We start from the raw sequence: 15824 nt of genomic DNA on the forward strand, positions 1-15824 counted from the left end.
GAGAATTGACAAAGGAAAGAACAGTTATTGAATGATGCTTATGGTTCTAGGGAAGGTGTGGGAAAAAGTACTGTGTTAGCATTAAAGGTCAGTGAGATGGTCTTCATTGGCATTGATCATACAGGAATGATGCATGATGTTAAGATGCCTGTGTTGAACCTGATGTAGAATTGAAGGGTGGTGCTGTGATCCATACCACTCTGTGAGATGTTATGTCTCTGCCAAATCTATCTCAAATTGTGTTTGGCTGACACTAATTGTTGTGAATTAGTGTAGGCAAGCTTCAAGGCATTTGACTTGCTTCTGTATGATGCTGGTTAGAGCAGCAGTGGCATGGGCCTGATACAATACATGAAACTGATTTCAGCTGCACTTGCCAAAAATAAGTGCCAGACCTCATAAGGAAACAATGCTGGGTTGTGGGTTTGTGGTGGTTTTTTGGGGGGTAGGAGAGTGATTATGCATCTCTTTGTGACATGATGCTGCTGAAACTTACTTAATTTAGAAGACTACAAACATTGTAGGGAAATGCTACCCATACTGAAGTCATTTGTATGAAATGAAGTGAATCCCTTCTAGAAACCAAATTTGATCATGTGGTAGGCTACATTCATTTGAGCAACACATGTTTTACCATGGCTCAGTGGAAAGTCACAGCTAGGAGCTATGAATATAGGTCATTCAGCATAGGAGACTGTATTTTGGAAAGCATTGACTCAGAAAATGATTTGGAGCTCTGATGTATTACCAGTTGAGCATGAAATTGCAGTAGAGTGCAGTGGCTTATGGGGTAAATGCTATCTTTGGGTAGCTTAGCAGGGTTATGTTATTATTGCTATATAGCATTAGAGGGACAATCACAGGAATATTGTGTCCTGTTCTGAGGACTGTTTTTAAAAACAACACTGGTCTAGCTGGAAAGATTATAAGATAGCCAGAGAATGGCTGTAGCTCTGGCTAGCATAACTTAATGAAACTAAAGATCCAAGGTAAAGTGTGTGATTAGTATTTACATTTATTTCTGTATTGTGTAAGATGATTGGAAGAAAGCTCCTTTAGTTAATTAACAGATCATTAGATTTAGTAGCTGAACACAAAGCTAAGCAGTTGTTTTAGGTGAACAGCTGTGCTTGGTTTTTTTTTGGAGAGGGTATTTGTTCAAGTTTTTTTTTTTTTTGTTAGCTGAGGACATAGGGATTATCTGCTTGGGACAGAGTTGGGTTTTTCTAAGGTGCTTTCCTCAAAGTCTTGGTACTCTTTCAAATGAGTTGTCTAGCTCAGCCAGAAGTTATTGACCTGATAGAATTTCAGTATAGGTCAATAATGTCAATATAACAGGCTTTGTTATAGAAGAGAATAAGCAAAAGAATCATAGGGATCTCTTTGAAAGGGAAATGCAACTATTGAGTGAAGAGAGGAAACAGGAGTTAATATAGAGAAATGTTGTCCCCTGAGGACAGATGGTCTGGGAGCCTGTTAGTGGGTCACATCCTTCCTGAGGCTCCAGGCTCAGAGAGGAAAACAAGAGGAGCCTGTACAGCACTTGGATGAAGGATGATGGAGCAACAGTGGTGTAGTGGAAATTGCCCAAACCCAGTGCACCTGGCAGCTGTTGTTACCACTCTGCTTTCAGTTCTAGCTCTGGAAAATTTTGTTTGCTTACGTGCTTCTTTCCCATTGCTTATTCCCATTGATCTCTGCTTTCCAAATTCCAGCCTGCTTTGCCTTCCTCCCTGATTCTTTGCTTGCTTTTGTTCCTACTGTCATCTTTGCTTTTGTCTCACACCACTATGTAGGTGCAAGCTCTGAGTTTGTCCATAAGGCTTTGCCTGTTTATATTGCATGAAGACCTAGGTCTTGTTTTTTCTTGGAATGTATTTTATGAGAAAAAAACCCTGTCCTATAGGGTTTTGATTGTTCTTTATAAATCAGAATTTAGGAATTATGTAGACTAGTTTAGGAATTGTATATGAAGATAAATTTTCTTCAAATTTTTTCTATGAAGTTTACAGTCTCTTAAAGTAGATAGTTTTTCCACAAGGATATAGCTGATAGTGGTATGTGAGGTAAAATAGTCTGAAAACCAGTGGAGGGGTACATATGTATTGTGTGTATATGGAAGGTCTTCCCTGAAGAAATTGCTAGATCCAGTCCAGTGAGATAAGAGCCAGATAGGCCACAAATGCTGTGGTGAAAGCAATGGTTAGAGAAAGATCAGTCTTTGTTTTGTTTTTAAAGGCCTGCTCAGAACAGACTTCATCATTTTGCCTTATTTTATGCAATAATTATAATGGTATACTATATATAGGTATCAGGACAACAAAGTTGGTGTTTCTAGCAAGCTCTGGTTTTGGTGATAGACTTTGCTGTATCTTGTGGATCACAGTATACCTTTCTCCAAAGCCCAATAGATAATACAGGAGCTTGGTATTTGTGCTTTGTCTTTGGTAGAGAAATCAGAGATCTCTAGCAAATAGGATAAACACAAAGTTTCTCTGCTGCTACAGATGCTTGCCACAAATTTTATTTGCTTATTTTCTGATTGTTTCTGTAAGTAAGTTTGGTTCTACATCCCAAGAACTTGGAGATGTGTGATTCCTACAGGCTGGATGTGGCCATTTACTTTGTCCAGGTACAGAACAGAGTCTTGTACTTGTCCTGCACGTGCAGAGCTGCTGATTGCCCTGCAGCCTGAGCTGTTCCCTGCTTCTAAGTGGTTGGTATCACTTCTAAAAACCTTATCAGTGTGTCTGATCCATTTTTTCTATTTTTTAAAATGAAACAGTGTTTTTTGTCTTAGTTTTCCAAATGTGATACACATTCCAAGTAACCCAAATGAGCAATGTGGTCTGTAGTTTAGAAGACTTTGCAAGTTTTGTTTTTCATTAAAATGTGTTGACTGCTTTTGAACATGCTTGTCATCTAGGTGCTTTTGTAATTTAGCCTGTTGGTTTGAAGTTGTATGAATAGTAATTGCCTGCTTCCTGAATTTTTTCTTCCGAAATAAACTTGGCTTTATGAGTTAACTTAGTCCAAAATCCATCAAGAGAAACTATTCAAAACCCCTATTCTCTGTATCTTGATGAAAACATCCCTTAGTATTCTTTCACAAATAGGTTTGTCTCTGGCAAAATAAATGGGATTTACTCCCAGTGGTTTGCATTGCTTGATTATCTAGACATGTTAAATATCACAATATAACATGTCAGCAGAGGGTTACTTAATTATTCATTGCAAAATAAATTTAATCAATGAGGATATAAATTCTTTTAATTAGATAAAAGTGAACTAACTTGACACTGCTCATCTCAAGCATTAAAAACTATGTCAACATTGTGAGCAATTGCAATTTTTCTTGGGGATTGCCTTATTTTAAGATAAGCAGAACTTCATATGGCTTTTTTGCTGGTTCTGAAATCTTAGTAAGGAAGCTTTTTTAAAAATTAATTATTTAATTTAATTTTTTTTTTTTTTTTAGTCTCCTGCCATTTTGTAGCTGGCTGAACTTTTTGAGAGAGATTTGATTTGTTGCCTCTGGTCCTAGCTGTATGTTTTACCTTGTCTCACATTTTCCCAGGCTGTGAAGCATTTCTGCTGTGCTTGTTTAGACTCAGAAGTGCTGTTTCAGGGTGGATGATTTACAGAAGAGCTGCATGCCAGGCATGTAGATAGAGCCCACTGAACACAATGAAGATCAGTGTCAAGTGTGGGATTCCACTACTCAAATGCATTATAGGAGCAATGAGACTTAGAGCAACAGTAGAGCAATATATCTCTGGAGTGCAACTTGTAAATTGTTTCTTTGAGCTTGCTTTTCATTTTTAGTACCTCTTCCACCTCCTGCAGTGCCATTTCAGAAACAGTATCTAATATAATAAATGACAGTTCATCAGGTACTGCAATTATTATAGCTGCTTTTGTTGTCAGAAGATTTCTGGGTAGTGCGTTTTGTGTTCCTGCTGTTACACTGAGAAGTGTCAATGATCTGAAATACTTGACTAGTATTTCAGGCTTTGTGAAAGCCCTCTGAAATGCTGCTATTTCAGTTGTACATTAATTCTGTCATCTCTGTAGCATAGCTTCATGTGTGTGGTTGGGAGTATTTTAGTGGCAACTCTAAATTGGGGAATGCCATTCTTAAACAATGACAGAAAGATAAGAAAATTTGCTGTGTATGGTTAGCTGCAAGACTCTGGGATGCTATATGCTACCCATTGCCAAATAAATTGGGTTATACTGCTGTTGAAATCTATACTCTGCTTATAAATGTGACTTCTATGTTATTAAAACACTTCTCATGGAAAGATGAGTATTTTGTAAGTGAAAAAAATCTTTCCTGCTTTTATGGAAGTGTTGTGTTTGGTAACAGGTGTAAGCTTTGACAGCCCAAAAGGAAACAGTTGTTCTAGCTCAAGCTTGTTTTGTTAAAATTCAAATTGCAGTTATGTTTTCAAAACCTTATTTTGTGCAGTCTGGGCTTGCACCAGCTCTATTGTCCTTTCTTGGCCTGGATTGATGGAGTAGTGCTGCTGACTCTGAGGCTTGCTGATTTTTGCTTGGTGGCTTTGCACAATGCAGCTTTTGTACTGGCTCTGTGGCAAATGAGGGCCACTGCCACAGGATGAGTAGGCATATATATGTAGCCTCTACTGCTGTGTTACTGATATTTACTGTAATCTCTGTAGCAGTAAATTCAAACTATTTACTGGATTTTCTGTTGTTACTGAAATTGAGGGGTTGGCAGGACTGTACTGGTTCACAGCACTGACTGCAAACACTGCTTGATGTGCAATAAAGGAGTGCTCATGTTTTCCAGGAGTTACTGGATGTTCCTTTTAACACTGTTGTGTGTTTTTGGATTAAATATGTGAATGAGGATGAGAGGAACAGAATGAGATTTCCAAGTATTTGTTTAAAACAAAAAATCTGATGTTTCCTTCCAGATTATAAAAACACTTAAGGCACTACAAGGTTTGGATTTATCGCTGGATATTTTAGTGGTAAGTGATCAGTAATAATACATTACACTCTTCTACAGTGAATTACTATGTAAATGTCAAGAGTGTGCATTTGTAGAAGTGGTGAACATGTTTCATTTTATAATTTTAAATTTATATCCTGTTTGGTTAGATTAATTTCCCAAAAGTCATCCAGCTTGATGGATGTAGTATTATGTCAACAGTGATAGGAAACTGAGCATATAGAGGACACTTTGCTTATCAGGTTGGCTTCTTTTTAGTGTAAAACTGCCTTCAATCAATGCTTAAAGCAAATATGGGTGAACCATTCTTTAAGTCAGTTGTCTAACTCTCCTGTCTTTCATTAGCAGCTTAAAGTTCATTTCTTGCATTTAAAGAGGAGGAATCCCCAATAATGATTCCTGTGACTATTATCGTCATCCACGCTGCATCCTGTCAAATTCTATATTAGATATTCTCACACTGGTGTGTGAAGCTTCTAGCTATTATAAGCAATGTGTCTGTGTTTTGAAAAGAAAAAAAATGTTGGTTTTGTGAGAATAATTCTTTGCAGAGTAAGAGGAAAAATGTAGTTGCCAAGATATTTGAATACCTGTTCAGGTAAAGGCATTTGTCTGCCTAGACACAGGCAGACTTCTACTGAAATGAAGCAATATTTATTTTGTTTTCCAATAAAAATACATAATCTCACATTGCAATTAGTTGTTTAAAATGACAAAGGGTTCCTGCAGATGATTCATGTTCCCAGAATTTTTGCATGCTTTATAATGGGACAGATTTTGATGGAAGCCTTCAAGTCAAATAGAGGAAAGTGATGTCTTACAGCAGAGGGCTCCATGTATTTTTAATGCATTTGAGGAACATAAATAGCTTTATGAAGTAGTCCCCCCAGATTTCTTCCATCTGTTTGCAATGACTGACTTACCAAATCAGGTTGCTCAAATTATATACAAGCTAAATATACTTGAAGTGAATTTAAGGAAGTCCTTTCTGGAGGCTGAGCTGTTTATGTGGGAGTAACGTGTATAGCTCAGACTTCACAGGAGTATAGTTGTTAGCAAGAGCATTCACAGGTTGCAGTGAACATACTGAATTCCATATTTTGCCTCATCTTAAAGTGAGGGTTTGTGAATCAGATGTTTACTGATAATACATTATTAAAATCACCTGTGATTCTACAAACACTCAAAGTCTGCAAGATATTTTTGCTTAAACAAAACCTACTCAAATGAGATTTGAAGACACAATGATGTTGAGAAAATAACTCTGCTGCTCTGACCCCTCAACCCTGTACTGCTGGTTGAGATGTATTTTGTATTACACCATGCCCAACATATATGCTCTCTAATATGCTCAAATGTACTTCATAAGCCTAAAGGAAATTTGAATTGATGCATGTTGTGGGCTTAAGCATTTGAGAGAAGTGCAATTCCTGAAGTATGTACATTTAATGGAGGAAAATTACTTACCTCAGTTTTATGAATTAAGCCTGCATTTTGTTCCCCATATTTGGTTATAAATAACTACTTGCTTCAATTCTGTTTGCAGTATAAAGAGGGCATTTATTCTTTGCCATAGGACTGCTCTGAATACTAGGCTAATACTGTTTGTAGCAGTTGTAGAGGAGGTTTTATTTGGGAGGAGAGTTGTGATTTATTCTGCCCATCTTTCTTGCATTATCTTCAACAGGAAACTGGCATAGACAAAACAGTTAAAGGTTTTAGGGAACATGCCACTGCTGGGAATGTAGCTAAAAGTCTGTTAAAACAGTGGAAAAAGCTTATTTCTCCAGAAAATAAAAGGTAGGTGTGAACTTTTTTCTTTGAAGTTAATTATATTGTAGTGTAATTTGAAAATACAGATTGGAAAATTAGAAGGGTGTTTGGAATGCCATATGTATGTTGAATTGGAATGTGAATTGAGAATGCAGCTGTAAAATATGAGCAAAACAATCAAACCATTATTGGTCAACTAGCCAGTCGGTTCTCTGACTTCAGCTGCTTTTTGTGAGTGTCACAAGTTCTTAGCTCCCAGCTGGTGCAAGCAGGACTAAACCATGATGGGCACTGCTCTGCACTTGAGGAAGTTGGGAAACTTGCTCTTTCTTCCCAGAGGTGGTGGTTAAAGGAGGCAGCTCTCCAGTGATGTGGTTGTATAGAGGTTTTTCTTGTAATGTTCCTGTGGACTGAGAGGGCTGTCCAGCACTGGAGGAGACACAGTGAAGAGATGCAGTTTCTTCTGAGACTGAAGCAGCCACCACTGCCATGGCCAGGCCTGCTCTGCTTTGTATGTTTCATGGAGTTCCAACAGTTCCAAACAGTGGAGCTGAGAAAGCCAAGGGAATACTTTGACTAAATAGTGCATTTTAAATCTGAAGTTGTTCAAATGACAGTAAAGTAAAATACTAGAACCTGTGATAAGTAAATCATAAAGGCTGACCTGTTAATCTGTTTCACCTACAGAACATGTTGTAAATTTTTCTGACTCCTAGTTATTTCAAGCACAATGTCTTTGTTATAAAGCATGCAGGGAAGCTTTGTGAAAAGTGGTTTCCAGCATGTTATAAGCAGATAGTACTGTCAGGTTTGTTTTCCTGCTCAGGCTTGTTTTGCTATCAATTCTTGTTTGAATATTTAGCAGTGCTGGACCCAAGAGCTCTGTGATTCTGTACTGATAATGGAAGATTAAGAACACAGTGCAGAACTAAGTTCTGGGTTTTGTGACACTGACACATGGTGTGATTTTATGCTTTTAGTTTTACTAATATTGGAAAACCAGATTGTTTAAGAATTTAGCATCAGCTAGAGAATGGGATGTAATTTTTTTATCGTTGCAGTGATCGCAGGGGAAGAAAAAATAATGAAAAAGAAAAACGTGAGATGAAATCTTCTGTTTCCCAGGAGATTAAGCCTTCAGAGAAGCCTGAAACATCTGTACCAGCCTTTACAAGTTCCAGCAGTGCTCCCATTACTACAAAGCTGAATAAGGAGCATATTTGTAGTGAAAAGACTCATCAAAGTACAAATTGTGAGTCTCCAAAAGAATGTGATAATAAAGTATGTAGCAGCAGTGGTTCTAAGCATGCTTCCCAGGATACCAATTCTCAGGCTAAAGAAAGTGAGTTCAAAGGGAGCACCTCCACAGAGAGAAAGACAATTTCAAAGAAGCAGCATTCCTCTGCAGCCAATGAAGGCTTATTGTCCCTGAAAGAAAAGCCTAGTAAGGATGCTTCCAAACAGAGAAATCCTAAACGTGTGAAGAAACCAAAACAAAATCTTGTCATGAAAGACCAAGCCAAATCATCTAGTGATGAGGAATTTGAACCCCCTACTATGTCTTTTGAATCTTATCTTACTTATGATGAGGTTACCAACAAAAGGAAGAGAAAAGCTCGTTCTACAGGTGCACGGCCAAAAAAGTGCAGTGAAGAGAAGAACAGCTCATTACTACAAAAGACTTCAAAACTTTCTCAGGCAGAAGAGGGAGTTGAAGATGTAAAAAAATGTGAGAGTGATCAATCAGAAACTCCGAGTAAAAAGGTAAATCCCTACAGGGTTGAGATAAAAGCAGATAAACAGCAGACAAACAAGTGCTTTAGACTTTTAATTTCACTGAAATTTATCTGTGTTTATTTGAAGGAACAGATTGCATGACTGATGTATCAGCTGCGTTGCAATTGCCAATAATGACAATATTGGGGAGAAAAGAGATAGTTTTTAATTTATTACTTGTATTCTTAGCAATGTTTCCAATATTACTATGGTGTTTGCTCCTTACCAATTAATCTGCATTTGACTTTCAAAGTGCAAAGGCAGTTACCTTTGGAAGACATCTACCTCTTTCTTTCTTGACCGTCCTGGTTTGTGGCTGCTGCAGCTCTTTGTGTATAGAACAGTCCTTTTGTCAGATGCTATGGTTCTTTAATAGTGAATGTTAATGTTTGCAGTGGAACTGAACATTCTTTAAATGCATTGTTGCATATAGAACTAGATTATACATACAATAATCTGAGCTGTCCTAGTCTCTTGAAATGCAAAAAGCTTAAGTAGCTCCTCTGAGGAAATATGTATGCAAAAAAATGTTTGAATTAAACCTTTTAAATGAAGACCTTTTGTGCACTGAAAATTAGGGTTATCTTCAGATTTATATCTTCATTGTGATGTGAAAGCTTTAGGCTTTTTTTATTACGGAAGATCTGCAATCTGAATGTGGTATCTTCTGTCCCAGATGAGGAAATATTAATGTAGAGGCTTATGTATGATACTCTAACATAAACTGTTTGAGGAAAAACCTCAGATATTCAAGCAGTTGTGAAAAGTTACTATAGATACTTAAATAAAGTGAGGGGATTCAAATTTTGGGCTGACTTGCCCAAAATTTGTAAGTGCCTGGCTTGCAATTGGAGGACACCCAAGATGCAATTTAGATGTTGCACCTGATCCATTTATAGGGACTCATACATAACAGGCTGCTGCATCTTTAAATCCTGTTTTAGGGAGTTAGCTGTGAATGTTTTAGGCTGAATGGCTTACTGAATGTGATCTAGGAGACTTGATAGGACTAGGTGTAAAGCTGTTTCTTGTCTTTTAGAATTATGCTTTTGTCATCTTGCAGTTTTGCCTCATTCGCTGCATGCCTCAGTAGTGATTTATCTGAAAGCCTGTTAGCTCTACATATCTACTCTGTTCTTTAATCTTTCTATGTGCTAATTGCAGATGTCCCACTCAGTTCCTATACCACTCAGTGGTATAGTGTTGGTAAGTGGAGTATAAAAGGATATACTGCAAAGTAATCCTGTGAGTAAATGTTAGTGTAGAAAAGCAAGAGTTCTAGTTATCCTAGTTAATTTTGGGATTTGCATAAATGTTTGGGGGTTTATTGTAGCTTATTTTAAGCCTGGTTAACCCTGAATTTATAATATTGAAGCAATCTTTCCTTAACTGTGCACAGGCCAAAGTGGCATCCCTCCAAGAGCTTCTTAATACTCCACTACCTAAGACTCTGCCAGGCATCTCAGAATCATCTCCCCCATGTGCTGCAGACTTTACAGGTAAGTAATAAACAAGGCTGATAAATGTGAAATAGTGCAGGTGTTTATAGGTTGGCATAGAAATGTTTTATCCCCTTTTCCAATAAGCTGTATTAGCTCATCAGTCCATGGCAAAGAGGGGCCTCACTTCCTCATCTGTAGAAACTCTGTTGAAGCTGAAGGGAGTTACAAGACCTTCCTTCTAATGTCTTACTGAGGAAGGTTACCACAGACTTAGAGAAGGCATAAACCAAGGGGCTGTTCTACAGGCTCCATTTATCTTTACTCATGTCTGTACTTAGAGCAGGCAAAGCCTTAGCAGAAATGATCTTAGGTAGAACAAATACATGAGGCACTAGGTCCAGCTTTGGCATAGGAACCACTAGTATCATTATAGGTAGGTGGCATAAAGTACCAGTGGTTCCCTAGCAGCTCTTCTCATGTGGCTTCCTACCACTGGGATCTTGAAACATTGCTGCTGTTGAAGCTTCTGACTTCCCTAAGATAACTCAGAATGATTAGTAAAGTTCTGTGGATGGGTAACAGAGCAATTGAGATGTGAATACAGCTCATGTAGACTGGAGATAAATAATGTAGGGCTGGTTTGAGTTGGTGCAGCTCAACTTGCAGTGTACATCTTGGAGTTAGATAATGGTGAATGGACTTCTGCAATTTACAATACATGCAAGGGGCAAGGGTCCCATGCTGTAATGCAGTAACTTTTTATTAAGAAAATACTTTGTATATGTAAGTAAAGGTCATTTATGTTTATCTCAGAGCTGAATGTTTAAAGCCTTGTGAAACCTGCCTGATGTTTTGCTTGCAGCATTCACAGTACCGGCTGTAGAAGCACCCCAGCAAGTCAATGAGATAGTTCAATTCACAGGGCAGAGACTGAACTCCAAAATGCAGGTTTACTCAGGCTCCAAGGCAGTCTGCCTTTCCAAGATGCTTACGCTGCATGAGCAGTGTGTCCGCATGCTTCACAACAATATTGAGTGTGAGTACTTCAGGGGATTTGTAGCACTTGTGACTATAAGGGTATGAGATTTTTTTCCTCCATGCCAACCACTGGCCTACTAAAATATATTGTCCCTCCCTTCAAATGGTGACTTGGAGCAGGGTGAAAAGCAGTTGCAGAAATGGATTGATGACTGTGCTAAAATGTAGCTTTGTTTTGCAAAGTTACAATTTTAAAGGTCCAAGTTTACTTAAAATAATGTCCTATAAATGATAAACTAAAAATTCTGCCCCTTCACCCCCATGTTTATTGTGATCAAGACATTCTTCATTGCATAGGCAGAGGAGGAAATTATGCATATCAGTAAAAGATGGGGCAATTACTATTCAAAGGTGCTTTATCCATCCTCAAGTATAACTGCTAGTCAGTACGGAACTGCTGACTTTTAAATATTTTCATAGCCTGGCATAGGATGTTGTGTTAGTGCTTGCTAAAATTAACTTGTGTTTTTATTTTTAAACTGAGTGGTGTTACCCATTGAGTAAAATAAGTGAGATGCTGAAAGTACTGTCCTCTTTTGTAGTGCTACAAGAAGCAGGAGGTGTGCCCTTTGAAATTCTTGAGCCTGTGCTAGCACGTTGCACACCAGAGCAGTTGTTTCGAGTAGAGAAATGTAATCTGGTAAATTCTGCCTTGTTAAATTTGGGAAACCACAGAGTTCCTGAACTCCATGGGCTGCACTGGTTTTCTATCTTGCATACTAATTTCCTTGAATTCAGCTGTCATTATTTAGTCCCCCTTTCTCAAGTTTAAACCATTCAGGAGAGTTACTACTGATGACTAAGTGAAAGACTAAGTGTGTATACAAGAGTATTTCTGATAGTAAGAAAGAAAAAAGATGACCATAGTATTTACCACTGAAATATCTGGGAAAGTCAGAACCAACTGTATTCAAGTTACAAAATACTAAGCCTGGAAAACATATCAGCCAGGAAGTAGCTGGAGTGAGATTTCATGTATGTGGTAGATTTACCTGCACTGTTGGGACTTGAGCTCCATGATGCACTTGGACATTGATGTTCTGAGTATGCAGTCCTTTGGAGGGCAAGTTAGCCTTTCCTCTGTGTGCTTCAAGTTGAGAGCTGGAGTGGCCTGAGCCTGTGCTGCAGAAACAAGTCTGGCCTGTAAGTGTGGCTCACTGACTCCAGCTCTGCTGCTTGAAGCTGTGTCATTTCCAGGCTGCAGTCAGTGTCCCTGCATGGTATTGCCACAGTGTGGGTACCTGTCAGCACGTGTGGTGGGATTTGCTCTGCACCTTCTTCCACCAAAGGTTTGGGTTTTGTCTGTAGGCTCAGAGAATAGGTACTTTTGAAAATGTTATTTTTAAATCTCTGATTTAAGATGTCTGTGTTTTAAATTAGATGTTTATAAAAGAGGCTGACCACTTGTGGAAGAAACACTGCCAAAGAGACTTTAAAAATGAGAGCCTTCTGGAATATGAGTCTTGGCGTGAAATGTACTGGAGACTGTTTAATCAGAGAGAAGAAAAACTGAAGATCCTTACAAAAAATATTCTTTCAGCTCAATCTGAGAAACCAAAAGGTAAAATCTCTGGTTAGCTCTTCCACTTAAAAAACCCAGTCTCGTCTGCTGATCTTGACAATATGTTTGGTTTAGTGATTTCTTTGCAGTGAGTACTAATGCTGTACTTCCAGGAGAAATCATCAAGGACAAACACTGTTACTCTTAAATTAAAATTTGCTTAAAAATAAACAGATGTGTTAATACAATACGTTGGTGTATCCTGCAAATATTATGCATTAGACAAATCTTACCTTATTGGTTGGACTAAGGATTCTAAGCTGCAATGCAAAGAGTTTTGGACATAAAGGATATGAAAAGTCATGTATCCTCTGTTCCTTGCTTCTATGTTAGGAAGGCAAGTAAAAATGGCTTATGTGATTGGGGCAGCAAAACCACCCAGGAACCTTTGCCGACAGCAAGAAATCCATGGGGCAGCAGGACCTGTCATCCAGCTTCATCCCACAGGGAAGTGCAAGTAAGTGCTATGTACTATGCTTTTGAGTTTGTGTCTTTCAGTTCAAAATCATGCTTGTAAAATAATTTTAAAGTTCTACATAACTCTATTTACTTTCCTTTTAAAAGTGTCTAGTAGCTAGAAACAAACTTGCCTTTTAAGTCTTGTGTACTCCTCTGCATGTGTGCATTGTCATTGCACATTTCTCACAAGTGCCAGTGAATTCACTCTCCCAGCTGGAGTGTAAGTGGACACTGTTTCTTTTCTCCAGATTGCACTAAAGCTGCTTTGGTATCCTAGGGCAATTCCATTGTTGATGTTTTGGGTCTATTAACCTGCCTAGTAGCCTCACATGTTCTCCTGCTTTGATAAAATCCCAGTCAGCTGCCTGGTGTGATACAGCTGACCAGAATGAACCTTGGGAACTTTTAATACTTTTTTTTTTCTTCCCTGTGAATTTCAGAAGCTAAGTCAGACTTGCTGCTCAGGGTGGTTGTAAGTATGGAAGGGCATACTTACATGTGGTTAGGAAGGGCAGCCTGGATGTAAGAATTTTCTTAAACACAACTTCTATACCAGATAAATTTTCATAACTGTGCCTTCAGCTGGTGAGATTTGGAAGGTTCTTTCCATACTGTTACTATTTCCATTGAAAAGATAGTCCTTCACCAAGGCAGTAGCTTAAGGCACTTTGAGTTGCACTTTAGCTTTCAGCTGCTCTGTGGGAGGTTGATTCTGTATTGTGACAGACCTGCCTTTCCAGTTTAGGTGCTTCAAGTACAGTAGCATACAAGTATATATGTCCTTTGTGCTCCAGTAATCTCTGGACCAGTAGCTGAATGATGTAGACCAAGCCTTGCATGATTTTTTTTCTCAGACATGAAAGAAGCTGGAAGAGATTCATTGGTTTGCCTTCTGGAGAACCAAAGGGTTTGTTTAGGCACAATGAGTTAAACTTCACTACTTTGACCTGTTGGTTTTTTAAGCTGCAGAATTTGTATAGGTGAAATTCTCACTTGAGAGGCTGGTCTTGCAGGAGCTAAACAATCCTGCTAAGGATTTGTGTGCAGTCATGCAGCTCCTTAGCAGGCTGCTATTCTCACTCAGGGTGCAGTGGTACTGAGTGCTGGCAGAATCCTCGGTGTCTGGCTCCGAGGAGTACGGGGCTGGCCACGCTTGGTGACACTGTGCTGACACTTAAATGCTGTGTTGGGTTAATGCTCTTTAGCAGGAGGCGCCAGCTCTGTGTATGTATCTGCCTCAGTCCTTGTCTTGCTGATTGAGGATTCCAATATGATGTTTAGTTAGTTACTGTACCTTTTGCTAGTCGGGTACAGAGGTTTTGTTTTTAAACATTTGCTCTCATTTTCTATCAATGAGTTAGTTAGCAGTTAAGCTGTGTTCAAAGAGGAAAAACAAGGTGCAAACTAGAGCACAGGGCATTATGAATCACAGTGGTATTGCTGGCCATTTTGATTTGTCACAAACTCTGATTATTTGATTTTAAAGACTAATAGGAGACATGAAATCTTATAAATGTAATATTTGTTCAACAATTAAAATGGAAAAGATGATCATCTGAAATCCCTTCTAACCTGAATTATCCTATGACTTTGAAATGTATAAAGTTCCTTAAATATACCAAATCAGGCTGTTGGTTTTGATTTTTTTTCAAAATAAGCCAGAGCAAATAGTAGCTTGATATTAAATGTTACTTTTTTCTTAACTTGCTTGTTTTAAAAGAACAGGGATTCCAGAAATGAGAGACAGAAATAACACATTATCAAATCTGATACGTGCTGGCAACAGTAGAAGTTCTAGCTCAGGTGTCATGATTCAAGATGGAAAGAAGCCTACCAAAAGTAAGTGGCATTTCCTAAGATGATCAATTTAATTGTTTTAACCTTCTGCCTAATATATGCTTAATATTAGACTAATACCAATTTAAGTTGCTCATAGCTGTAATCCTAACTGGTCTCTTTTTTTTGTTATTGAAGAAATAGCACCAATCATGAAGAAAACATTGAAAGCACTGAGGAGTAGAGTTGGACAATGATAAAATGAGGCTGTGTATTTGAAGCTTATTTGATGTGACTGTATGTATATTATGCTACAGTGAATGAAAGTAATGTTCATGTAAGCACTGTTCAATTTGCTTTAGTTAAAATAGTTCTGAAAAATTGCATGGGTGAAAAATAAGCAATAAATACTGAAACCTCTGAGTTCTTTCATACTGCTGCATTCTTACTTGAATTGAAATAAGGTCAGTACACACTAATGACAAATCAGTTTATATGAACCCTTATAGGTGATATATTTATGAGTTTAAGCTGGTGAAGGGTCTGGGGCACAAGTTTTTGTAAGAATGGCTGAGGGAATGGGGGTGCTTTAGTGTGGAGAAAAGGAGGCTGAGGGGAAGACCTTATTGTTCTCTATGGGTACCTGAAAGGAGGTTGTACATGGGTTGAGCTCTCCTCCCAAGTTACAGGACAAGAGAAAAAGGCCTCAAGTTGCACCAGTGAAGGTTTAGATTGGATATGAGGAAAAAATTCACTGTAAGGGTTGTCATCATTGGAACAGGCTGCCCAGGGAAGTGGCTGTGTTGTCATTCCTAGAGATATTTAAAAGATGTGTAGATGTGGCATTTGAGGATCAGAGTGCTGGATTAACAGTTGGACATTGATGATCTTTAACGTCTTTTCCAACCCAAACAATTCTGTGATTCTATGATTGTATGTAAGTGTGGAGATGAAAGAAAATGTGGACACACTCTGATCTGCTACTCTCAGTCTGTCATGAAGAGGTCTAGCTCACAAC

The 15824-nt window shown here is 38.3% G+C and overlaps 1 protein-coding gene across 1 annotated transcript; it reads left to right on the plus strand.

The window, feature by feature from the left end:
- Window positions 1-2587: 2587 nt before the first annotated feature.
- LOC139602652 (elongin-A-like) lies at window positions 2588-15071 on the plus strand. The gene is given in 12 exon segments (XM_071453034.1): window positions 2588-2632; window positions 4944-5000; window positions 6669-6781; window positions 7816-8518; window positions 9930-10029; window positions 10835-11008; window positions 11553-11650; window positions 12391-12571; window positions 12905-13028; window positions 14751-14869; window positions 15005-15045; window positions 15048-15071. Coding segments are annotated over 12 exon segments (1779 nt in total).
- The last annotated feature ends 753 nt before the right edge of the window (window positions 15072-15824 follow it).

Source organism: Agelaius tricolor, unplaced genomic scaffold (genome assembly GCF_023055355.1).
Source record: "Agelaius tricolor isolate 1412-34295 unplaced genomic scaffold, bAgeTri1.0.p SCAF_1, whole genome shotgun sequence".
NCBI lineage: Eukaryota > Metazoa > Chordata > Aves > Passeriformes > Icteridae > Agelaius > Agelaius tricolor.